The sequence below is a fragment of the Ursus americanus genome, chromosome 3, assembly GCF_024610735.1.
Source record: "Ursus americanus isolate L20-20 chromosome 3, mUrsAme1.1.p, whole genome shotgun sequence".
NCBI classification, from domain to species: domain Eukaryota; kingdom Metazoa; phylum Chordata; class Mammalia; order Carnivora; family Ursidae; genus Ursus; species Ursus americanus.
In genome coordinates, this window is record NC_142129.1 from 35,757,506 (window position 1) to 35,785,413 (window position 27,908).

The 27,908-nt window shown below is 36.5% G+C and overlaps 1 protein-coding gene across 1 annotated transcript in view; it reads left to right on the forward strand.

Moving 5' to 3' along the window:
• SAMTOR (S-adenosylmethionine sensor upstream of mTORC1) overlaps positions 1–27,908 on the forward strand; it is a 92,914-nt gene that overhangs the window by 45,179 nt on the left and 19,827 nt on the right. The window contains exon 4 of the mRNA XM_045792813.2: positions 27,025–27,139. Within this exon, the coding sequence (XP_045648769.1) occupies positions 27,025–27,139 (115 nt within the window). The remainder of the gene's footprint in view (positions 1–27,024; positions 27,140–27,908) is intronic.

The following is a 27,908-nucleotide window of genomic DNA, read 5'->3' on the forward strand; positions in this document are numbered from 1 at the left end:
TCTGTGTTCTTACTAAATATTTCCATTTTGTTTTACAAAAAGTTGTAAAATGTTGCTACATGTAATATTCAGGCTGTGCACTATAAAACACATCACATCCCAGGAAGGAGTCATTCACATTGTTGGCATATACACTAAATTAAGTGAGAGTGGGTGGGGTTGTTACCTCCTGTCTTAGCTTGGAGCAGCAAAAGAGAACACCATCATTCATAAAATAGTACCCACATACATAACATTGCCTGTTTTATCCCATCCATACCAGGCCTCCCAGGGGTTACTGCTGTCTCCTGCTTGCTGTTTGGAGGCCCCGTGTTTGCTCACCTACCACTCTGACACTGACAAGCTCATCTCACTGAAGGTGCCATAGAGGTTATAATAGGTCGCTAGGAGTGTCGCGGTGTGGGGTGTGTTTGCACATATTTGCACAGCCTGGTGGTTTCTCTTGGGCTCTGGAAAGCCACTCTGGGCAGAGCAGGCAGAGCTGTTGCATTCAATTACTGCACTTAATTTGTACAGTAATATACTATTTTAATATTTTTTTATTTGAAGGAAGGTTACCTTTTCTGTAAATCACAAAGACACCATATAGACCAGCACAGCTCAGGAATTTTATCATTTCCATTGTTATTAGTGTGACTGTCATGTATATAAACTTCACTTTGACCTCAGTAAGTACAAAATATTTTTATAATTTGTTTTTTTGATTGCTAGTATGGGTTAATATTACTGGCCTTTAGTTACTTTTAGCCTTTCCCTCATCCCTTTACATCATTTTCCCATTTACATCTGAATATACCTACTCATAAGAACTTCACTGATGAGTAGTGGCCATTGTTACATGCTTATGATGATCGCCATGATGGCAACACAAAAGAAAGTTGACAGCAAGAGCAAGAATCTTGGCATTCCTGTGAAAGCATGACTGAGATCTTTTCACTTATTTATACCCCTCTCTGATCTCTGTATATGGAGCTTCTGGGTTACATGTTCAGTTTTTTCAGATGTTTTGCTTAGATTCTCCATGCCATTCTCTTGAAAATTCTGTTTTCCTATCTCCAATCTCAAAAGTTTCCCAGAGAAGTTCTGTAAAATAGGTAATAATTGAAAAGGGAGTTTGTCAGCAGAATAAATTTGGGAAAACACTGAACTAAAAAAATTAGTTTATTATAGAGTTATGATATAGTTCAATGCCTATAACTCTTTAAAAAGAGAATATATTTCCTACACTCACTAATATATTGAAAAAGGTGCATTTTATAAGACTGGTTCAGGAAATCTACCTAGGTAGCCAACAACACTTTTCTTCTCTTTCCTTGTTAGAGCTTGACTTTGTCCAGATTGTTTAGATCATAAGCAACCATTACTCACCACACTTCCATCTCCCTCCAATATATTCTTTGTGCTAAGTGATAAGAATGTGTTGCTAAATAAATGATAATCTTGATCAGAGCCAGAGGTTGTCTATTTTATCTGTTTTTCTGCTGTTTCTTGAAATGAGTGAGACAAAGGACAGTTGGAATTAATGGTTCTTATATGATCCACAGTATCTAGTAATTTTTAACTACTTGTCATTTATAAGCTCTAAAAATTGGCTTTGGAAAACTTTCTCATGTATATTGACTCATGGATTCAAAAAGTGATAATGCTATTTATACATTGACTCTAAAAATGTGTTTTCATCTTGTGTTTTTCCCTCAAAAAGATATGAGATAGAAACCTCTTTTTCCCTTTCCCCTACTTCAAACCAGCAGGGTTAATAAATAAGGCCTACAGCATTGATTTTGACCATTTTAACCATAGAAACTTTTTTTAGAAGAAATAATTTATGTTCTGGTCAAAGGGTGTAGAAGTTGTAGCCTCCCAGTATCTCCCGTGTCTGCCTTTGTTGGCCCTTGAATGGACTCTAGAAAATACCTACAGCTCTGTAGAAAGCACTTTGAAAAAAACCACTGTTGTAAATTATACACTTGGGTAAATATTGCCAGCTTCTCTTATGTAATAAGTAAAAATTTTACATAGAGTATACATCTCCCTCTTAATGTATCTTGAGAAATTTAAGATGCTGTTGTTGACACTGGCAGCATGCCAGAGAGAAAATTATGTAGGAAATAAAATCCTGTATTTCCTTATTAAACTATTTAACCAAGCAGGGTGGGAATTCAGGGGAAAAGAGTAAAGAAATATGATCTTATACTATAACTGTTTTTGGAAAAGAGAACAAAGACGATATTGAATAAAAAACAACATAGGAGATTTAAATAGAAGTTTAGTTGAACAGGCTGTATAAATTTCTGCATATAATAAGGGTTTTTCTTAACACTTTTCTATTGTGTAAAGAATGAAGAACTATCAAATGAAGTTACACTATGAATTCTTGAGTTTTAAAAATGTTTTCTATTTTTTTAAATTTTAAGATTCCGTGTATACAGTTTTATAAAGAAACCAAAAAATGAAAATTTACTGAGGAATGTAAATGAACATTTCAAAGAGACATTAAGATGTAAAGGAAGCATAAAAGATAAAGTTTTTAGCCAAATTTTGTTTTTTTTAAGATTTTATTTTTTGATTTATTTGAGAGAGCGAGTGTAAGCGAGTCGGGGGAGGAGCAGAGGGGAGGGGAGAGAGTTTCTGAAGCTGACTCCATGCTCAGCATGGAGCCCGACATGGGGCTCGATCCCACAACCGCAAGATCATTACCTGAGGTGAAACCAAGAGTCAGATACTCAACCAGCTGAGCCACCCAGATGCCCCATCAAATTTTGTTTTCTAATCAGTGTGTTTTATCACCTGACTGAATGTAAATGAGAGGTAATATAGATTTGCTGAAAATAGAAACCAGTCTAACAGTATTTCACTTGTTGAAAAAGTTGTCCTTCAGTAAGTTATCTGCTTCCTAATAATCTCTTGACTTGTTATATAGATTTTTTTTTACTAGAACAAGCTAATTTTCCCACTTATTTGCCTTTCCGTCATTAATAAATTCAGCAATTCCTTTCTGTTTTCTCTTCAGTAAGTTATCTGCTTCCTAATAATCTCTTGACTTGTTATATAGATTTTTTTTACTAGAACAAGCTAATTTTCCCACTTATTTGCCTTTCCGTCATTAATAAATTCAGCAATTCCTTTCTGTTTTCTCTTAAGGTATGATAATAGATAATTTTTTAATTGCTCAATCTTTCCATAGTCACCTTTTACATGTGGAAAAAATAGCTTTATATACAGTACATTTAGAAAAATGTATCCAAATACCCCCAGAGTACTATCCAGAGAACATGAGTATATTTCTACAGTACTGTCATATACCACAAAATTTATTAAAACTATTTAATAATGTTACCATACCTACATCACATTCCTTTTTGAGCATTCTTAATTTTGGTAAATTGTCTATCATGATTAAATTTGGTGTTAATTTTGTAGAAAGGTTTCAGAAAATTATATGGCTGTGATGGGTCATAGATTGCAATGGGAAGAATATGGAAAGTGTAATCTGAGAAGAGCCATCTGAGGGTAATAGTGTCTTGGAAGGGAATTTAAAGAGCTTATCCTAACAATGCTAAACATGAATTCAGAGATGGGATCACAAATATTAATATTTGTAATTGATTTTATGGGTTCACTTAATATTCCTAGCTTATATCTTGGCTATATGTAAATACTAAGTACTCTAAACTAATTATACTTTAATAATATGATCCAGGGATACAGAACTGTGTCTATTTTAGTCATTGGAGTCCAGAATTTTTTTTGTAGGCAACTGAGGCAGCTTTCTGAAAGGGAGGGAGACAGAAAAGTTTCTGCCTAGTAACTTCTCCATTCTCATGAAGACCACCTGTACTACTTAAAATTGAATTCCACAAGATACCTTTTCATATTTAAAATAAGTCTTCATTTTGCTTAAGCTAGTTTAGTAGTTTTCTGACTATAGCAGATCAAGACAATGATTCTGTAAACCTTTGTCTTCATCATCACTGCCTATGCATGGAAACCCAGATGATGCATAGTGGGAGTCTGTGAACCACTTTGAATTGTATCAAAATGTGATTTGTGTGTCATATGTGCATTGTTTGTAGGGGTGGAGAGAGAGCTATAGATTTCCTCAGATATTCAGAGGAGTCTGTTACTCAAGAAGATAAAGAACTACCTGTAGAGAGCATTGTGGCCTTTCCCTCCCCAGTGACAGAGTCCCTTACTATTCTGTCTCCATGTTGAAGCAGAGGCAAACTTTGGTTTATTGTATTTGGATCTAACAGTGCCATAGTTATGCAAGTTTATATCCTATATATGGCATATTGAAAAGGGAGCCCCTTAGAGCTTTGCTGCTATCAGATATATAATCTGATAGATGTTTATAAAATTTGGCTCTTAAATACACTGCGTTGTAATTTTTTTTCCTAAGAAGTCTTGATTTTTGTTCATTTAATTATTTCCAACTGGAAGTTGATATAGACAAGTTTGAATCAGGCAAAGGAGTGCTATTTTATGCTCTCAAGAACTGATCTAAATTCAGAATGGCCTTTGGAGGTCATCTCCTCCAACCTTTTACTTTATTGATGAGGAAACTGAGATGCAAAAAAATACTAAAATTTCTAAGGTCACTTGTTAGTAAAGCATGAGTAAAGATGGAGTTCTGTTGATTATCTGTCTGCAGAGCCTTTTTTATTGTATCAGACTCGATACTGGTTTGTTTTTACTTTTAATTCAGGTATAGTTAACATAGAGTATTATATTAGTTTCAGGTGTATAATATTGTGATTCAATAATTCTGTACATTACTCAGTGCTCATCATGATGTGTACTCTTAATTTCCTTCACCCTATTTCACCCATCTTCCCATCTACCTCCCCTCTGGCAGCTTGTTTATAGTTGAGAGTCTGTTGGTTTCTCTTTTTTTGTTGTTCAGTTGTTTTGTTTCTTAAAATGAGTGAAGTCATATGGTTGTCTTTCTCTGATTTATTTTGCTTAGCATTATACTCTCTAGATCCATCCATATTGTCTCAAATGACAATATTTCATTCTTTTTAATACCTGAGTAATATTGCATTCTATATAGAACACATCTTTATTCATTCATAATTATGGGCGGGTTGCTTTCATATCTTGGCTATTGTAAATAATGCTACATTAAACATAGGTGTGCATATGTCTTTTTAAATTGGTGTTATCATATTCTTCGGGTAAATACCTAGTAGTAGAATTATTGGATTATATGGTAGTTCTACTCTTTAATCTTTTGGGAACCTCCATACTATCTTCCACAGTGGTTGTATCAGTTTGCATTCCCACCAACAGTGTCAAGGTTTCCTTTTTCTCCACATCCTCTCCAAAATTTAGCCATTCTGACGGGTGTGAGGTAATATCTCCTTGTAGTTTTGATATGCATTTTCCTGATAAATGATGTTGAGCATCTTTGCATGTATCTGTTGGTCATCCATATGTCTTCCATCAGTGTTCTTTTATTCCTGTGACATTTTGTACACTCCTCTAGAATGCAGTCATTGCATTGTATTCATGTTACACATTTGCATGTGTGTCTTCTTCATTGCACTGAATTCCTTGGGTGTCAGGACTCTTACTCAACTTGTTATCGCATGCTTCTAACCAAAGACAGGCAGGTACAATAGATACTCAGTAAATGTTTGTCTTATTTTAGATATATATACATTTAAAGCTATTTTTTAAATGATACTAAAGGTCCTTGGATTTTTTTGTAAAAGATTTGAAATCTGTTTAGATAAGTAATTTCAATTGACTTCTAAACTAATATTAAACAGTCTTCACTATATATGATTATGGCTTTTTAATGTAAACTTTTTAAAATTGTCTTCCAAAATTTAATCATTATTTCTGATTTTAAAACTTGAGCTTTTAGATTGACAATCCCCATATTTCCACATCAAAAATTAGAACATATGATCTGGCAAAATTTTGTTCATTTTGTTTTTTATATTCTGTGAGTAAAAGGTACTCTGAAATATGGTTTGAATGCCAAGATACTGGAATTTCCAGATCCTTCAGCTGCAGTTTGGGAGAGTGTTTCAGTTGGTACAAGATTGATTTATTTTGGCCCATGTGATTAGTGATCCCGTAAGAATTTATTAAGGCTAATTCTTAGGATAGCTCTTCTTAGTATTAATATAGAAAAATTGTTTATCTCCTTAGTGGTAAAATTATAAGTAGCAATTTAAGAGAAAATTGCAAAACTCAGTCATTTATCTGTTTTTGGTTTTTTAACTATTTTGTTTGCAGAAAATTTCTAGAACGTCCATAATCCAAAAAGGATAGTGTCTTACAAAAGTTTTGTAACAGATGGTTTTTAAAATAGAAAAATGCTGGGAATGAGGTAAATAAAATGTATAAAGAGTAACATGAAGCCACAGGTTAAGGTTGATATAAACAATACCTACTGAGAATTCCTGTATAATTGTTAGAAGTGAGTGATGAATTTAGCTCATAGTCACTGCGGGTTTTCTAGAAAGGAAGTACTCCATTCCTTCAAAATAACTTTCTTTCAACTAGACAGCTTTCATCTAAGTGAAATGAAGTTTTCCAGGCTTAATTTATTTCACACTTAACTCTTTAGTGGGAGTCCATAAATAGAATTCAGAAGGGTCCATGGACTTGAATGAGAAAAAGATTGTTTTTTATTTTCAATCACTTCTAATTAAAATTTAGCAGTTTTCTTCTATTAATATAGGCAGCAAAAATCCAGTATCTGTGATATTTTCACTTATAAAAGTTACAGATTTAGGTATTACAGTTACCATATATTTATTCTCAACATGACTTTAAAATTACCATAGTTATTAGATTCATTGCTACATCATTATTTTACTAAAGAAAAAAAGTTAAGTCTTTCAGTATACATGTATTCCAGTATATAATTTCAGTATATTCCCTTGTATTTCAGTTTATTTATTTAAGGAAAGGGATCCATTACTTCACCAGACTGTTGAAGGGGTTTATGATCCAAAAAATATTTAAGAATCTCTGAGTTAGAGGAGGAAGCTACACATGGTTGTATGATGTTAGATTCTTCCTTTCAGAACTCCTATTCATCCAATAACTGGATTATTTGAATAGTCACTGGCATTCAACATAAATAATATTAAAGTCATAAATATTTTTTGCAATGAAGTTAATATTTGTTTGAAAACATTTAATAACAATGAGCATGCAGTTCCAAGGAGTTCCTTAGAACTTGTGTTATTAATAGCTCTATACTTTCTATACTAAATTAAAATCTAAGTCGAAATAAAAAAGGCTATTAATGAGATGGCAAAAAAAAATGGATGTTCTAACTGCTAGGATAAATGAGACAGAAGAGAGAATTAGTGCTATAGAAGACCAAATGATAGAGAAGAAAGAAGCTGAGAAAATTAGAAATAAACAACTACTGGATCATGAGGGGAGAATTCAAGAGATAAGTGATACCATAAAGGAAAACAATATTAGAATAACTGGGATTCCAGAAGAAGAAAGAGAGGGGCAGAAGGTATATTGGAGCAAATTATAGTGGAGAACTTCCCTAAAGGAAACAGCCATCAAAATCCAGGAGGCAGAGAGAACCCTCCCTCAGAATCAATAAAAATAGGTCAACACCCCGACATCTAATAGTAAATAAAGCTTAACAAAGCTCAAAGACAAAGAGAAAATCCTGAAAGCAGCTGGGGCCAAGAGGTCTGTAACCTTCAATGGCAGAAACATTAGATGGGCAGCAGACCTATCCACAAAGACCTGGCAGGCCAGAAAGGACTGGCATGATATATTCAGGGTACTAAATGGATAAATATGCAGCCAATAATAGTTTATCCAGCTAGGCTGTCACTGAAAATAGAAGGTGTGATAAAAAGTTTCCAGGACAAACAGAAACTAAAAGAATTTGTGATCACCAAACCAGCCCTACAAGAAATATTGAAAGGGGTCCTCTAAGCAAAGAGAGAGGCCAAAAATAACATAGACCAGAAAGGAACAGAGACAACATAAAGTAACAGTCACCTTACAGGCTATACAACGGCACTCAATTCATATCTTTCAATAATTACCCTGAATGTAAATGGGCTAAATCCCCCAGTCAAAAGACATAGGGTATCAGATTGGATAAAAAAGCAAGATCCATCAATATGCTGTCTGCAAGAGACTCATTTTAGACCTAAAGACACCTCCAGATTAAAGTGAGGGATGGAAAACCATTTATCATACTAATGGACATCAAAAGAAAGCTGGGGTGGCAATCCTTACGTCAGACAAATTAGATTTTAAACCAAAGACTGTAATAAGAGATGAGGAAAGACACTATATGATAATTAGAGGGTCTATCCAACAAGATCTGTTATAAACATTTATGCCCCTAACATGGGAGCAGCCAATTATGTAAGCCAATTAATAACAAAAATCAAAGAAACACATTGACAATAATACAGTAATAGGGACTTCAACTCCCCCCCTCACTGCAATGGACAGATCATCTAAGCAGAAGATCGACAAGGAAACAAAGGCTTTGAATGACACACCTGACCAGGTGGACTTCACAGATATATTCAGAACATTCCATCCCAAAGCAACAGAATACACATTTTTCCCAAGTGCACACGGAACATTCTCCAGAATAGATCACATCCTGGGTCACAAATCGGGTCTCAACCGGTACCAAAAGATTGGGATCATTCCCTGCATATTTTCGGACCACAATGCTTTGAAACATTCGGAACTAATCACAAGAGGAAAGTTGGAAAGAACTCAAATACGTGGAGGCTAAAGAGCATCTTACTAAAGAATGAATAGGTCAACCAGGAAATTAAAGAAGAATTTACAAATTTCATAGAAACAAATGAAAATAAAAACACTACTGTTCAAAACCTTTGGGATGCAGCAAAGGCTGTCCTAAGAGGGAAGTGTATAGCACTACAAGCCTTTCTCAAGAAACAAGAAAGGTCTTAAATACACAGCCTAACCTTACACCTTAAAGGAGTTGGAGAAAGAACAGACAAAGCCTAAACCTAGCAGAAGATAAGTAATAAAGACTAGAGCAGTAATAAAGTAATAAAATAAGTAATAAACCTAGCAGAAGATAAGTAATAAAGATTAGAGCAGAAATCAATGAAATAGAAACCAAAAGAATAGCAGAACAGATCAGCGAAACTAGGAGCTGGTTCTTTGAAAGAATTAGTAAATAAGATTGATAAACCCCTGGCCAGACTTATGAAAAAGAAAAGAGGATACCAGTCAGAATGGCTAAAATTAACAAATCAGGAAATGACAGATGTTGGCAGGGATGTGGAGAAAGGGGAACCCTTCTACACTGTTGGTGGGAATGCAAGCTGGTGCAGCCACTCTGGAAAACAGTGTGGAGGTTCCTCAAAAAGTTGAAAATTGAGCTACCCTGCGACTCAGCAATTGCACTACTGGGTATTTACCCCAAAGATACAAATGCAGTGATATGAAGGGGCACCTACACCCCTGTGTTTATAGCAGCAATGTCCACAATAGCCAAACTATGGAAAGAGCCCAGATGTCCATCGACAGATGAATGGATAAAGAAGATGTGTTGTGCGTGTACACACACACACAGGAATATTATGCAGCCATCAAAAATGAAATCTTGCCATTTGCAAGGACTTAGATGGAACTAGAGGGTATTATGCTAAGTAAAGTTAAGTCAATCAGAGAAAGACAGTTATATGATCTCAGTGATACACGGAATTTAAGAAACAGGGCAGAGGATCATAGGGGAAGAGAGGAAAAAACTGAAGCAAGACAAAACCAGAGAGTGAGACTAGGAAACAAACCGAGGGTTGCTGGAGAGGAGGGGGCTGGGGGAATGGGGTGGCTGAGTGATGGACGTTGGGGAGGGTTTGTGTTGTGAGTGCTGGGTGTTGTGTAAGACTGTTGAATCACAGACCTGTACCCCTGAAACAAATAATACCATTATATGTTAATTTAAAAATATTTTTTAAAAAATGAAAGCACTGATAAGGCCAAAATGCAAATTCTCGCAGAAACCCAGAGGAGAAAGCAAAACCCAAAGCAGCCTTTATCCAAACTGGCAGACTTGAACTCTGGTTTTCATACTCCACTGTTAGAGCTGAAGTTCCAAAGAACTGCTTTCTCAGTTTAAGAATGAACCAGAGTAAATCTACCTCATTCACCCAGAGCATGACAGACCTTGACAAGTTGAAACTACAGGACATCCCAAGCACACTCGTAGTCCAAATTTACATCACCAGCATTGTTCAAAAAAATTCAGATCCTGAATTTATTTAGACGAAAGTGGTCCTACATTGGCAGTATCCCTAGTTGCCTGATGGAAGCAAAAATAAATAATTTTGCTCAAAAATATTCATATATAAGATAAGTAAACCACTCAGAGTAAATCATTAAGCATATATGGGAACAAAGTGCCATGATCTAAAGCCAGCAGACAGCAGGAACAGATCTAGAAAGGCCTCAGATACTAGAATTTATAACATTTTTTATAAAATAAACTATCGTTGAAAAAGAAAAGAGGGGCATCTGATCTCTGCTCAGGTCATTGTCTCAGGGTTGTGAGATCAAGCTCCAAGCTGGGCTCTGCACTGGGCACGGAGCCTGCCTCGGATTTTCTCTATCCCTTTCCCCTTCCCCCCTCCCGCTTTTTAAAAGAATTGCTTGAAAATTTCTACAGGGACTAGAAATGTTAAGGATTTATTAGCCTTTTGCAAAGCTTAAATTTAAAAAATAGAACTTGTAGAAATAATAAAATAATTAAAATAACTCAATATAGAGCATGAACTGAAGAGGAAATTACTGAATTAGGTGAGACAGATTAAATGAAATTATCCATAATGCCATGTACAGACAATATTCAAAAAATAGAATTAAAATGCTTAAAGAGACAAAATGTTGAGAAAGTCTAACTTCTTATTAGAGTTACAGAAGGAAAGAATGGGAAAGCAAACCTTTACTAAAAGAAACCTACACATATATTTCATGCAGTAGGAAAATGAACCCAGATGGAAAGCCTGAGGTGAAAGAAGGAATGAAGAACCAAAAAACTGGCAAATATGTTGGTAAATGTAGACATTTATAAAACAATATGTGGAAAGACTAACATCAGTTGTGTGTGACAGATTTGTGTCCTGAAGCCTTTGTATGGTCTAGGAGAAGGCTAAGGTTATTCAATAGTTAAATATACATTTTCCTAAAAGAATAGAAACTGTAAAATTTTCAAACCAGCAAAATGAAAAAATATTTATAATTGTTAAAATTTTAAAGGAAAAATCTAAAACCACTTCTCAACCTTGGCTATACAATGCATGCACTTGGGGAACTGTTAAGATCCTACACCAATTAAATCAGGATGTCTGAGATTTTAAAGTTCCCAGGGTGAAAAGAAACAGAACAGATAGAACAGATGGAAAAGTGTAAAGTAAGATAATAGATATAAATCAACATATGTCAGTAAATCACATCATAATCTTGGGGCGACGGGGCGGCACAGTCTCTTAAGCATCCAACTCTTGGTTTGAAAAAAAATGGAATTGGACCATAAACAAAAGTCAATTACATTTGGATTATAGACCTACAAATGTGAAGGGCAAAACAATAGAGCCTTTCAAGGGTAATGTAAAATAATCTTCTTGACCTTTGCGTAGAGGGAGATTTCTTTAACTTACACAAAATGACATTACAATTAAAAACATGCTAAGCAAGGGGCACCTGAGTGGTTAATTGGTTAAACATCAGACTTGGATTTCGCTCAGGTCATGATCTCAGGGTCATGAAATCAAGCCTCTAGCTGTGCTCTGCGCTTCGCTTGGAGTCTGCTTGTCCCTCTCCCTACTCCCTCTACCCCCCACCATGTGCATGTACACTCTCTCTCAAATATTTATGTATGAGAGTGTACATCATCCATGCTCGGAGTGCAGAGTCTACTTGAGTTTCTCTCTCCCTCTTAAGATTCATTAATAATTAATATTTTGCTACATTCGTTTCATATCTATGTATGTAGATACACTTTTCCTTTTGTTTTTTTCTGAACTCATTTGAGTTACATGCTCAAGTATTTAGGGTTGAAGTATCACCAGAGATCAAGGACATTTGCCCACATAGCCACAATACAATTATCATCACTCAGAAATTAATATTAGTATAGTTATGTAAAAGAGTTTATATCCAAATTTTCCAGATTGTTGTAATAATGTTCGTAACTGTAGTTACAGTTTGTTACAACTGTAACATTTGTAATTGGTTGTTTGATATGAGAACCAAAGATTAGTTGAATTATCAATAGATAGGCTTCATTAATCTAGAACATTCCCTGTGGTATAGATTCGTGTTAAACATATTTGGAAGGCATACTACACAGGTGATACTGTGTTCTCTGTAAGAGAGCACATGTCATTTTGTCCCATTCTCAGTGATGTTAAGTTCAATCATTTGACTAAAGTGGTGTCTGCCAGATTTCTTCACTATAAAGGTTTCTGTATTCTGTGGGGTTATGCATGAAAACTGAATTTCCTGTTCCTTGATAATTTTCACCAGTGGCTTTAGCATCCATTAGTGATGTTGCTTATTTCAAGTTTGTGTTATTGTAGTTATTAGAAAATGGTAAATTTTCAGTATTTTACTAGCTTTAATATTTATTGGTTCTCTTCTGTAAAGAACAGCTTTCCTTTTGACTCTACTACAGTCAGTAGTCTGTACTGTACTACAGCAACATACTAAGTAAAATTCAGGTTTTCTTTGCATTTCTTTTGTCCTTAAAATATTACCTATTAAGATTATTATAGTCAGAATGCTATAGTTCAGAAGGTACTGAATTCTTTTTCCTGTTACTTGATACATACTAGGTTCCTTACTTTCCCTTCTTTTTGTTTTGTGTTTTTAATTATCCCTGTTATTTAATTTTATTTTTGAATATGTAAAACACTACTGACTTTAAAACGTCTTAGATGTCCTGTCCCTTCCACCTCATTTCCAAATGAGGTTTTATTAATTCTGGTTTTCCATCCTGAGGTTTTGTTTTTTGGTTTTTTTCAAAAATGAAAAAAAAAATCCTTTCATTCAAATCAGTTTAAGAGATCTTTCTTTTCTGCTTCCTTAAAGACAAATGGATGGCTTTTAACACCTTCTCAAGAACTGAGAGAGCAAGCATTAAAAAGCAGTAAGACTATACAGCATTTGAACAACATGATTAGCAAACTTGCCCTAATGGCTAAAAACAGAAATGGTACCCCAGAACTACAAAGTAATATTCATTTGAACCATACATGTAACTTTTATAAACATGTTTTATAAAAATTTATAAAACAGGGACGCCTGAGTGGCTCAGATGGTTGGCCGTCTGCCTTTGGCTCAGTTAATACTCCCAGGTCCTGGGATCCAGGCCCGAGTTGGGCTCCCTGCTCAGCGAGGAGCCTGCTTCTCCCTCTACCTTTACTCTTCCCCCTGCTTGTGTTCTCTCATTCTCTCTGTCAAATAATCTTTTTTAAAAATGTATAAAACAAATATAAGAGTCAAATGAGTATATTCACTTTTTTATTGAAATATAGTTAACACACAATGTTACATTAGTTTCAGGCAGACAACATAGTGATTTGACGACTTCGTAACTTAGGCTGTGCTCACAAGTGTGCCTACCATCTGTCACCATACAATGCTAGCACAATACTGTTGACTATATATTTCCTATGCTATACCTTTTAACCCTGTCCCTGTGACTTACTCATTCTATAACTAGAATCCTGTATCTCCCATTGCTGCTTCACCCATCTTATGCACCACCACCCCTTCTCTGGCAACCATAAATTTGTTTTCTGTGTTTATGGGTCTGTTTTCTGGTTTTTGTTTGTTGATTCATTTTCTGTTTAGATTCCACATGTAAATGACATTGTGAAATTTTTCCTTCTGTTTCTGATTTATTTCACTTAGCATAAGATCCTCTAGGTCCATCCATGTTGTTGTAGAGATTTCAGTCTTTTTTGTGGCTAATACTCCATATTGTGTGTGTGTGTGTGTGTGTGTGTGTGTGTGTGTGTATGCACACATACATATATACCATTGTATATATATGAAATATATATACTATATGTATTCCATTGTGAGTGTGTGTGTGTGTGTACACTACATTTTTATCCATTCATTTGCCAACGGACCCTGGGTTGCTTCCATATCATGGCTATTGTAAATAATGCTGCAGTAAACATATGGGTGCATGTATTTTTTCACATGTTTTCATTTTCTTTGGGTGAATACCCACCAGTAGAATTACTGGGTCATATGGTATTTCTCTTTTTAATTTTTTAAGGAATTTCCCTACTGTTTTGCACAGTAGCTGACCCAGTTTGCATTCCCACCAGCAGTGCACAAGGGTTCCTCTTTCTCCACATCTTTGCCAACACTAGTCATTTCTTGTCTTTTTGTTCTAGCCATTTTGGCAAATGTAAGTTAATAGCTCACTGTGGTTTTGATTTGTGATGTTGAACATGTTTTATGTATCTGAATGGCCATTTGTGGAAAAATGTCTACTCAGGTTCTCTGACCATTTTTTAATTATTTGTTTTTTTGGTATTGAGATGTATGCCTGAGGAAACAGATATACAAAAATGTTGCTAGGACCTGTGTCAAAGAGATTACTGCCCATGTTTTCTTTTAGAAATTTTATGGTTTCATGTCTCACATTTAGGTCTTTAATCAGTTTTGAGTTTATGTTTTTGTGTGTACAGTCTAAGAAAGTTGTCCAGTTCTATTCTATTCTAGTTTTCCCATTTATTGAAGAGGTGGTCTTTTTTCCATTGTATATTTTTTGCTTTCTTTGTTATAGATTAATTGACCATTTAGGCTTACATTGATTTCTGAACTCTTTTCTATTGATCTATGTGTCTGATTTTGTGCCAATACTACACTGTTTTGAGTAGTACAGCTTTGTAGTAGTATTTCTTGAAATCTGGGATTGCGATACCTTCAGCTTTTTCTTCTTTCTCAAGAGTCTTCAGGGTCTTTTGTGGTTCCATACAAATATTAGTATTATTCTAGTTCTGCGAGAAATATTGGTATTTTAACAGGGACTACATTGAATCTGTAGATTGCTTTGAGGAGTATGGACATTTTAACAGCATTAATTCTTCCATGGGATGGAGTATCTCCATTAGTCTGCGTTGTCTTCAGTTTCTTTCAGCAGTGTTTTATAGTTTTCAGAGTACAGATCTTTCTCCTCCTTGATTTCAAGTTTATTCCTAGGTATCTTATACTTTTGGGTGCGATGGTAAGTGGGATTATTTTCTTAATTTCTTTTTCTGCTACTTTGTTATTAGTGTACATAGGCAACTTCTGTGTATTAATTTCGTATCATGCAACTTTACTGAATTCATTTATTCTGGTAGTTTTTTGGTGCAATCTTTAGGGCTTTTTATTTATACCATTGTGTCATCTGCAAATAATGAGAGTTTTATACATCTTACCAATTGGGATGCTTTTTCTTTCTTTTCCTCTTGTGATTGCGGTGGCTGGGATTTCCAGTACTATGTTAAATAAAAGTGGTGAGAGTGGACATCCTTGGCTCCTTCATGATCTTAATTGAAAAGCTTTCAGTTTTTCCACCATTGAGTGTGATGTTAGCTGTGGGTTTTCATATATGGCCTTTATTATACTGAGGTTTTTCCCTCTAAACTGACTTTTTTGAGAGTTTTTATCACAGATGTTGAATTTTGTCAGATGCTTTTCCTTGCATCTAATAAGATTTTTATCCTTTTTGTTGCAGCATTGTATCACATTGATTTGCAAATATTACAGCATCGTTGCATTCCTGAAATACTTCCCACTTGATCATGGTGAATGATCCTTTTTTTAATGGATTGTTGAATGCAGTGGTTTGCTAATATTTTGTTGAGGATATTTGCATCTATGTTTATCAGTAATGTTGGCCTATAGTTTTCTGTTTTTGTAGTGTGTTTGTCTGGTTTTGGTATCAGGCTAATGTACGCCCTGTAGAATGAATTTGGGAATCTTTCTTCCTAGTCAAGTTTTTGGAATAGTTTGAAGGGTACAGGTATTAACTTTTCTTTAAATGTTGGTAAAATTCACCCATGAAGCCATCTAGTCCTGGACTTCTGTTTGTTGGGAGTTTAATAGCTGATTGAATTTCATTAATAAAAAAATGTATTCAGGAAAGATTGTATATTTCTAGGAATTTATTTTTTTCTAGATTGTCCAGCTTGGGGCATACAATTTTTTATAAAAATTGTCTTATAATCTGTTGTTAATTCTCTTTCATTTCTGATTTTATTTGAGTCCTCTTTTCTTTCTTGATAAAATTGATAAACCTTTAGCCAGACTTGTTTATCTTTTCAAAGAACCAGTTCTTGGTTTTATTCGTGTCTTCCTTTATTTTTGCTCTAATCTTTATTATTTCCTTTCTTCTACTAACCTTGACCTTTATTCTTCTTTTTCTAGTTTCTTTAAGTTTAAAGTTAGATTGAGCTTTTTCTTGTTTCTTGTGGTAAGCCTGTATTACTATAAATTTCCCTTTTAGAAGTCCAAAGATTATATGGACCATTGTGGTTTTGTTTTCATTTTTTTCCACGTACCTGTGATTTCTTTGTCAACTCATTGGCTGTTCAGTAGCATGTTGTTTAATCTCCACTTGTGTTTTTTCCAGTTTCTTCCTTGTGACTGATTTCTACACCATTGTGGTCAGAAAAGATGCATTATATGATTGCAATCTTAAATTTATTGAGACTCGTTTTGTGCCCTAACATGTGATCTGTCCTGGAGAATGTTTCCAATGCACCTGAAAAGAATGTTTTTGAATGAAATGTTCTCTGTGTATCTTTGAAGTCCATCTGGTCTAATGTGTTGCTAACGGTTTTCTTATTGATTTTCTGCCTGGATAATCTATCCATTGATGTAGGCAGGGTGTTGTTAAAGTCCTACTGTTGTGTTACTCTATTTCTCCATCTATGTCTTGATACTTTATGTATTCAGGTGCTCCAATGCTCCAATGTTGAGTGCTTAGATATTTACAACTGTTAGATCCTCTTGTTGGATTGATCCCTTTATCATTATGTAGTACCCTTCTTTGTGTTTTGTTAGTCTCTGTCTGAAAGTCTACTTTGTCTGATACAAGTATTGCCACCCTGACACCCCCCCCCCCCGCTTCCAATTGCATGGAATACCTCTTTTCATCCTTTCACTTTGTCTGTGTAAGTCTGAAATGAGTGTCCTTATCCATTCTGCCATCCTTCATCTTACAATTGGTGCATTTAGACCATTTACATTTAATTATTGATAGGTATGTCCTTATTGTCATTTTGTTAACTTTTTCCCTGTATTTTGTAGTTCTCTGTTCCTTCTTCTCTTGCGACTGAAGACTTTCTGTAGTATTATGCTTGATATTCTTTCTCTTTATTTTTTACCTATTAAAGGTTTTGGGTTTGTGGTTACCATGAGGTTCATCAGTCCTAAGTTGATGGTCACTTAAGTTTGAACACAGTTTAAAAGAACTTTTTACTACCCCCTCCACATTTTGTATGTTGTCATATTTTACATCTTTTTATTGATAATTTTCTTCTACTTATGGCCTTCTCCCCCCTCACTTGAAGTCCCTTTAACATTTCTTTTTTTTTTTTAATGATTTTTTATTATATTATGTTAGTCACCATACAGTACATCCCCGGTTTCCGATGTAAAGCTCGATGATTCATTAGCTGCGTATAACACCCAGTGCACCATGCAATACGTGCCCTCCTTACTACCCATCACCGGCCTATCCCATTCCCCCACCCCCCTCCCCTCTGAGGCCCTCAGTTTGTTTCTCATAGTCCATAGTCTCTCATGTTTCATTCCCCCTTCTGATTACCCCCCCTTTCTTTATCCCTTTCTTCCCCTACCGATCATCCTAGTTCTTATGTTCCATAGATGCGAAAAATCATATGATAGTTGTCTTTCTCTGCTTGACTTATTTCACTTAGCATTATCTCCTCCAGTGCCGTCCCCATGTTGCAGCAAATGTTGAGAATTCGTTCTTTCTGATAGCTGAGTAATATTCCATTGTATATATGGACCACAACTTCTTAATCCAGTCATCTGTTGAAGGGCATCTCGGCTCCTTCCACAATTTAGCTATTGTGGACATTGCTGCTATGAACATTGGGGTGCATATGGCCCTTCTCTTCACTACGTCTGTATCTTTGGGGTAAACACCCAGTAGTGCAATGGCTGGGTCATAGGGTAGCTCAATTTTTAACTTTTTAAGGGACCTCCACACTGTTTTCCAGAGTGGCTGTACCAACTTGCATTCCCACCAACAATGTAGGAGGGATCCCCTTTCTCCACATCCTCTCCAACAATTGTTGTTTCTTGCCTTGTCTATTTTTGCCATTCTAACTGGCGTAAAGTGGTATCTCTGTTTGGTTTTGATTTGAATTTCCCTGATGGCTAATGATGTTGAACATTTTTTCATGTGTCTGTTATCCATTTGTATGTCTTCATTAGAAAAGTGTCTGTTCATATCTTCTGCCCATTTTTTTGATTTATTTGTTTCTCGTGTATTGAGTTTGAGAAGTTCTTTGTAGATCTTGGATACCAGTCCTTTATCTGTAGTGTCATTTGCAAATATATTCTCCCATTCCGTGGGCTGCCTCTTAGTTTTTTTGACTGTTTCCTTGGCTGTGCAGAAGCTTTTGATCTTGATGAAGTCCCATAAGTTCATTTTATCTTTTGTTTCTCTTGCCTTTGGAGATGTGTCATGAAAAAGGTTGCTGTGGCCAATGTCGTAGAGGTTGCTGCCTATGTTCTCCTCTAGAATTTTGATGGATTCCCGTCTCACATCGAGGTCTTTCATCCATTTGGAGTTTATTTTTGTGTATGGTGTGAGAGAGTGGTCAAGTTTCATTCTTTTGCATGTAGCTGTCCAATTTTCCCAGCACCATTTATTGAATAGACTGTCTTTTTTCCACTGGATGTTTTTTCCTGCTTTATCAAAGATTAGTTGCCCAAAGAGCCGAGGGTCCACTTCTGGGTTCTCTATTCTGTTCCATTGGTCTATGTGTCTGTTTTTGTGCCAGTACCATGCTGTCTTTCTGATCACAGCTTTGTAGTACAGCTCGAAATCCAGCATTGTGATGCCCCTAGCTTTGTTTTTCCTTTTCAACAGTTCCTTGGAGATTCGGGGCCTTTTCTGTTTCCATACAAATTTAAGGACCATTTGTTCCAGTTCTTTGAAAAATGTCCTCGGTATTTTGATTGGGATAGCATTGAAAGTGTAGATTGCTCTGGGTAGCATGGACATTTTAACTATGTTAATTCTACCAATCCATGAGCATGGAATATTTTTCCATCTTTTTATGTCTTCCTCAATGTCTTTCAAGAGTGATTTATGGTTTCTAGAATATAGGTCCTTTACATCTCTGGTTAAGTTAATTCCATGGTAACGTATGGTTTTTGGTGCTATTGTAAATGGGATGGATTCCCTAATTTCTCTTTCTTCAGTCTTGTTACTCGTGTATAGAAATGCAACTGATTTCTGAGCATTGATTTTTGTATCCCGCCACATTACTGAATTGCTCTATAACTTCTAATACTTTGGGAGTGGATTCTTTTGGGTTTTCCATATAGAGTATCATGTCATCTGCGAAGAGAGACATTTTGACTTCTTCTCTGCCGATTTGGATACCTTTGATCCCTTTTTGTTGTCTGATTGCTGTTGCAAGGACTTCTAGTACTATGTTGAATAATAGTGGCGAGAGTGGGCATCCTTGTCGTGTTCCTGACCTTAAGGGAAAGGCTTCCAGCTTTTCCCCATTGAGAATAATATTTGCTGTAGGCTTTTCATAGATGGCTTTTATGAGATTGAGAAATGTACCCTCTATTCCTACACTCTGAAGAGTTTTAATCAGGAAAGGATACTGTATTTTGTCAAATGCTTTTTCTGCATCAATTGAGAGGATCATATGGTTCCTGAGTCTTTTCTTGTTGATATGATGTATCACGCTGATCGATTTGTGAATGTTGAACCACACTTGAATCCCAGGTATGAATCCCACTTGGTCATGATGGATAATTCTTTTAATGTACTGTTGGATTCTATTAGCAAGGATCTTGTTGAGGATTTTGGCGTCCATATTCATTAGGGATATCGGTCTGTAATTCTCCTTTTTGATGGGGTCTTTGCCTGGTTTGGGGATCAAGGTAATATTGGCCTCATAGAATGAGTTTGGTAGCTTTCCTTCTGTTTCTATTTGTTGAAATAGCTTTAGGAGAATAGGTATTATTTCTTCTTTGAATGTTTGGTAGAATTCCCCAGGAAAACCGTCCGGGCCTGGAGTTTTGTTATTGGGAAGGTTGTTCATCACTGACTCAATCTCTTCATAATTAATTGGCCTGTTTAAGAAATCAATTTCTTCCTGTTTCAGTCTTGGTAGTTTATAGGTTTCCAGGAAGGCCTCCATCTCTTCCAGATTGCTTAGTTTTTTGGCATATAGCTGTTGATAATAGTTTCTAATCTTCGAATTTCATTGATGTTGGTAGTGACCTCTCCTTTTCATTCATAATTTTAATAATTTGGGTCCTTTCTCTTTTCTTTTGGTTAAGTCTTGCCAGTGGTCTGTCAATTTTATTGATTCTCTCAAAGAACCAGCTTCTAGTCCTGTTGATCTGCTCTACTGTACTTCTGGTTTCTAATTCATTGATTTCTGCTCTCATCTTGGTCAACTGCTTCCTCTTGAGTGGATTAGGCCTGTCCCTCTGTTGCTGTTCCAGCTACTTGAGTTGAGAATATAAAAACTGCATTTTAGATTTTTCTATTCTTTTGAGTGAGGCTTGGATGGCTATGTATTTCCCCCTTAGGACTGCCTTTGCAGTATCCCATAGGTTTTGGACCGTTGTGTTTTCATTCTCGTTGGTCTCCATAAATTGTTTAAATTGATTTTTGATTTCCTGGTTTATCAAATCATTCCTGAGCAGGATGGTTCTTAGTCTCCAAGTGTTTGAGTTTCTTCCAAATTTTTCCTTGTGGTTGAGTTCCAATTTCAGAGCGTTGTGGTCTGAGAATATGCAGGGGATAATTTCAATCTTTTGGTATCGGTTGAGACCTGTTTTGTGTCCCAGAACATGGTCTATTCTTGAGAATGTTCCATGGGCATTAGAATAGAATGAGTATTCTTTGGTTCTGGGGTGTAGTGTTCTATATATACCTATGAGGTCCAACTCGTGGAGTATGGCATTCAAAGCCTTTGATTCTTTGCTTAGTTTTTGCCATGGTGTTCTGTCTATTTCTGATAGTGGGGTGTTGAGGTCCCCTACTATTAATGTATTTTTATCTATATGTCTCTTTATTCTGGTTAAGAGTTGGCTTGTGTATCTTGCTGCTCCCCTGTTGGGGGCATATATATTTATAATTGTCATATCCACTTGTTGGATACATCCTTTAAGAATAATATAGTGCCCTTCTGTGTCTCTAACTATAGTCCTTAGTTTAAAATCCAATCTATCTGATATGAGAATTGCCACCCCAGCTTTCTTTTGAGGTCCATTTGCGTGAAAGATGGTACTCCATCCCTTTACTGACAGTCTGAATGTATCTTTGGGTTCAAAATGAGTCTCTTGTAGGCAGCAAATGGGTCATTTCTTTTTATCCAATCTGCAACCCTGTGGCGTTTTATGGGAGCATTTAAGCCATTCACATTGAGACTGAATACTGAGAGAGAGAATTTTAATGATGCCATGTTGCCAGTAAAGTCTTTGTTTGTATCGGTTGTGACTTTCTGCTCTGTATCACTCTTGGGGCCTTTTTACCTTTATAGAACCCCCCTTAATATCTCCTGTAGGGCTGGTTTCGTGGTTACAAAATTGGTTAATGACTGGCGATTCTGGAACGTCTTTATTTCTCCATCAATTCTGATTGACAGCCTTGCTGGATAAAGGATCCTTGGCTGCATGTTTTTCTCTGAAAAAGCTTTAAAAATGCCCCCCCCCCCAACCCTTTCTCTCATTCCAGGTCTGTGTAGACAGGTCTGACGTAATTCTGATACCTTTGCCTTGGTACGTGAGAAATTTCTTTGCCCTGGTCGCTTTCAATACCGTATCCTTGGATCTAATATTTGCGAATTTCACTATGACGTGACGTGGCGTAGGTTTGTCGTGGTTGAGCTTGGGAGGGGTCCTCTCTGCCTCTTGGACACGAATGTTTGTTTCCCTTGCTAGATTAGGGACGTTTTCAGCTACAATTTGTTCAAATATCTCTTCTAGACCTCTGTTTTTCTCCACCCCCTCGGGGATGCCGATGATTTCTGATATTGGATCGTTTCATTGAGTCAGTAATCTCCCGTAACCTACATTCGTGGGCGTGGATTTTTTTAAGTCCAGCTTCTGTTTTCATTTTTTCTTCTACTAACCCATCCTCCAATTCGCTAATACGTTCCTCTGCCGCGGTGACCCTGGCTGTCAGAGCCTCTAGTTTTGCCTGCATTTGGCTCATAGAATTTTTAATTTCTGTCAGATTCGCTCTCATTTCCACCCTTAGGGATTCTATATTCTCAGTAACATTTTCGTTAATACTTTTTTCAAGTCTACTCATCATCTTGACCATTGTTGCTCTGAATTCCATTTCTGATAATTTGATTACATCCATATCCATTAGTTCTGTGGCAGAGGCCACAGACTCATTGTCTTTTCTTTGATGGGGGGGACTTCTCCTCGTCATTCTGATGAGGAGAGGTTGCGGGGTTGTCCAGAGCCCAAATTATTGACTGGGACCCAGCCATGCGCCCTTGTTTTATAGGGATCTTAGGGATGTGGGCTTCTTCTTTAAAGATTTTATTTATGTGGCAGAGAGGGAACACAAGCAGGGGAGTGGGAGAGGAAGAAGCAGGCTCCCAGTGGAGGAGCCTGATGAGGGACTCCTTTCGGGAACGCTGGGATCACACCCTAACTGGAAGACAGGTGCTTAATGACTGCGCCGCCCAGGCGCCCCAGGATGTGGGCTTCTTGATTTTTCAGTCTGCCTTCTGGAGGAGGGGCCTGCCGCGCCGATACTCAGGCAACCCTGTTTGGGTAGAGTCTCCGTGTCCCCTGCGAGGGGGGATGGGGATGGGCACGCTGTGAGCCGGTGTTTCCAGGCTTTTGTTCTCTGGCGGCTTTCCCTGGCGGTTTGCTGTGCCTCTTCTGAGAGAGCAGCAGTGGCCGAATCTCAGCCTCTGTCACAGAACAGAGGGATTGCGGCCCATTCTCCACTGATGTTCTCGCCACTTTAACTCTGTTACTGTTGGTGCTGCTCAACCCTGAAGCATGCCGGGATGCGCGCCCCACCACCCAGTGGGACCCAGCCCTCACTTCCAGGGTTGGTGCGTCTCTGTCCTTTGTGTTTCTAACGCCGCCAGCCGCCCCGCGCTTGCTCCTAGCTCACCGGTCTCAGTCCGCTCTCTCACGGGTGCTGTCAGTGAGTCCGCCCGCTCCCCAGTGCAGGTGGCTACCGCTTCCCGGCGTCCGGACACGGCAGCTCCCTCCCCCTTCCGTTTATCTTCCAATATCTGTGCGTGGTTTCACGGCTTCCTGCTTCGTACCTCAATACTCAGCACTGGAGATGTTCATTTGTAGAGATCCAGATGTATCTTCCTGCGTCTCAGGCTGGTCTGGTACCTATCCAGCTCGACTCAGGGGACGGGCTGAAAAAGGGGTCCCCTACTCTTCCGCCATCTTAACGCCCCCCTTTAACATTTCTTATAAGGCTGGTTTAGTGGTGATTAATTTTTATTTGAGAAAATCACTCCTTTAATTCTGAACAATCTTGCTGTCTAGAGTAGTCTTCGTAGTAGGTTTTTTTTTCCTTTCGGTTCTTTGAATATATCATGCTACTCTCTTCTCTGTCTTGCAAAGTTTCTGCTGAAAAATCAGCTGATAGCCTTACAGGATTTCTCTTGTACATAACTTTTTGCTTCTCTCTTGCTCCTTTTCTCTGTCTCTAACCTTTAACATTTTAATTTTTGAACCTCCTTTATGTAACCAGCAATGATATTTTTAAAAGTAGCACTTATCCATAAGGAGAAAATGATAATACCATCAAAAAATGAGATACCAAGAAATAGAAGTCCAACAAAAGATATAGGAGACAATTTAAAAAAGCTAAATAGAGGGAGAACTATGTCGTGTCCATGGATTAGAAGACTGAGCATGGTAAAGCTGTGAATTCTCCCAAAATGATCTTTACACTTAGTGTCATTCTTGTCATAAATCCCAAGGGGATATAGTATATGAAGCTATTGCTATATAGCAATGAATGTTAATTAACTGTAGAAGTGCAGGTGACTCTTAAAAACAGTATTAAATGAAAGAATGTCACAGAAGCAAAATATACTATAAAACTGTATTGTTTAGGGGGGCGCCTGGGTGGCTTAGTCAGTTAAGCATCTGCCTTCAACTCAGGTGATGATCCCAGGGTCCTGGGATCAAGCCCTGTGTCAGGCTTCCGGCTCATCGGGAAGCCTGTTTCTCCCTCTTCCTCTGCTCCTCCCCTTGTTCATGCTCTGTTTCACTCTCTGTCAAATAAAATCTTAAAAAAAAAAAAAAATTCTCTCTCACCCTCTCTCAAAAAAAGAAAAACTGTATTGTTTAGGCATGTGGTCTTAGGTAGTAAGACTATAAAAGGAAATGAAGAGAATGATTACCATGAAAGGATGGATGAAGGATGTCATCAGGGAGGGTCATGCTCCCAGGGTATAAGGAGTGTTTCATTTCTTGACCTGGATGGTAATTACTTGGATCTTCACTTTGTGATCACAAATATGTATTTGATGCAAATAAAAAATTAAGGAGCTGAACCAAAGAATCTGAAACAGACTTGGGTACATAGTGAGAATAAATCCCATGATACTGTTATTAGTGATCGTATCATAATGTTAACTTGAATGATTTAGAATACTCCATCTAGATAGAAAATCTAATTTACAAGAAGCACTTTTGAAGAGACTGTCAGGAATTTGCTAGACAGTTCAACAGAATCTACTAGTATATAATTTAATATGAGGGAAATTCTGCTTTTGCTGTGTTCAGGAAGATCATTACTGGATTAACCACAAAAAAATTCCATCCATAACATTAACAGCTAACAATATTTACCACTTTTGAGCACTTGCCATGTAGCAAATATTGGTCAAAAGTTATAAATGCATTATTTTATTTAATCCTGGAAACAACTATAAGTGTGGGCACCATAACTGTCCCCATATTACACAGGTAAAGGACAGAAACAGGTTTTGATCCTCATGTCTCTGATTCCAGAACTCTTGTTCTTAGTCCCTGTAATCCTTACTTGAGGCTAGGATTATCTAATAGTGTATATGTTATTGTTACAGATATTCATTTATTCTAACTGGTTATGATTTAGGTATTCAAATTTGTATTCAGCAGCAAATGTCAGCTAAATGCCAGGCATGTCTATGGCCCCTATCCTAGATCTTTTGCTCTACTTAGCAGCTTGGAACCTGTGCCACATAAGTTTGCTGGCATCTTTCTTCCTTGGGACCTAGTGTATCATGACACTTCCAAGTGTCAACTTTACAGATCTTTTTTTGTTAAATGCATCACCCATACTACATATTAAGCTGCTTCCTGAGTGGCTGCAGTACTGGAAATTACCTCTTGAAGTGGCTCTTTGCACTGGCAGAGTTGCTAGCTATTCCTCTCAATAATGGACATTCATCTAGAGGTCATTGTCAGAGGTACTGACGGAAAATGAAGTCCCTCTTGAGTTATTTCCTTATACCCTCATGGCTCTTCTGATGAGTTCTTAATTACTTCATATTGTTTTTATATTATACCCTCCCATATACTCTATCATTCATAATCAAATGGTGATGGTGGTCATGTCTATAAAATGTTAGGCATCATGCTCTTTGTAAAAAATATAACCCCTATTTATTGCATTCCTTTTCTGAAAAAAATCAACTTTGTTATTTTCACTTACAGTGCCTTTTTCAGGACCTTAACCTTCTGTCTGTAGTTTAACATCTCCCAGTGGATCCAAAGGAAAATGGTAGCCAAGGCGTAAGAAAGAGAAGCTGGACAGGTTCTCTCTGCCCTTTATACTTCAGAGAACCAAGATTCTATTTTTACACATTCACCTATATTTTCTTTCATTTTTCCAATATGTTCTCATAAATTTTTTAAAGGAAATTATCAGAGGAAATGCAATATGTCTGAAGTTTAATTTTATTATTGCTTTACTATCTGAACAGTAGGACTACAGGCTTGGGTCCAATAAAATCCAGTTTCCTTTATCTTTACTTGCTGCTACGGAGATCGATATTAGTTGATACAATAGTAGAAAAAAGAAGGTGCACAAGACCAGAAATGACTATTTTTGGACATGAGGAAAGCTCTTGCACATAATAAAAATTTTTCGTAAGTTTAAAAATAAATACTATTTATGATGTTCTTTTGGTTCCTTTAAATTACTGAGAAAATTAAAGTCCAAGGACATTGTTATATTGACTAATGAGATTTGATTTGTGAATGCATTCTACAAGGACAGTTTTCAAAGTGTGGTCTGGGGATTTGAGAACCTTCCAAGATCTCTGTAGTGAAAAATTATTTTCGTAATACTAAGATGTCATTTGTCTTTATGTACTCTCTCATGAGTGTAGAGTGGAGTTTTCCAAACTACATGGCATGTAATGTTACAACAGCCTGTACACAAAAGCCCATATGAAAATTCATCTGTCCTCTATTAAAGCAGGCATTAAAGACACTTAAAAATGTTAAACAATTCCTCACTTTTTATTATCTTTCTAATCTAGATTTTTCATTTTAAAAGTATAATTTACATTTTTAAAAATCCTGCAGCATGTTAAACAAATATTCACTGTTAACTAATTTTAATTTCAGATATAGTATTGGTACCTATAACCCACATATATGAAAGGTCTTTAGGGCCCTTAGTAATTTTTAAATATGTAAAGGGATCTTGAGACGAAAAATTTAGCCAATGATTTATATGATTTTTCTCTTACACTTTATCCTATAAAAGGTGAACTGAAAATCATCTATTTTTAGGTTGCTACAGACCTCAGGAAAGATCAGATTACTTGATGTTGGCAGCTGCTTTAACCCATTTCTGAAGTTTGAAGAATTTCTAACTGTTGGAATAGACATTGTACCTGCTGTAGAGGTATGCATAGTTCTGTTTTGTTTTGAGACTTGAAGATCTTACAAAGGAAAAGCACTGCCTTTACAATCCTAAAGTAGCAACTGTGTATTCTATGAACAAGTTGGTAAGAAATTTCTGTTCAAAAGCAAATATTCCATGAAAATGGTTGAGCATTTAGTTGACAATATGGTACAGATCAAAATAACACTGGTTTTTATCTATTGTTGTAATCAACAGACTTTAGTAGACTGCAAAGATTTCCAGATAGCTGTAAGATTTGGGCTTTTGAGACAGTTAAAAGTTAGTAGATGAAACTACTTAAAATGTTTCCTAGATTTTTTTTTCTTAATGACAAATTCATGTTTTCCATTCTACTTTTGATAAAACCTTAGGCACCAAAATTTGTTACAGGTTGCATTTTTAATGTTATAAAGAGAATGTGTTACAGTGTAAATTTTTCACTCTGCTGCTATATTCCTAGCACTGAGAAGAGTGCCTAGTACATGAAGTACTCATGAACTACATCTTGAATAAAAGAATAGAATCTTATTTCAACCTAGGGTTTCAACTCTGAGCCTGTTTTCTTATCTATATGATGGGGTTAGTAATGGACTGTATTTCATAGGACAGTTGTAACGTCTAGTTAAGAAGTATTTAAAACACTTAAGCACAGTGCCTATTATATACTGAGTGCTAAAGAAATGTTTGCCATTATTGAAAAGTTCCAGAGATTCAACTTTCATGAGTCCTTTGATGAAAAAATGCCAACTATTACCATTATCTCTACTTC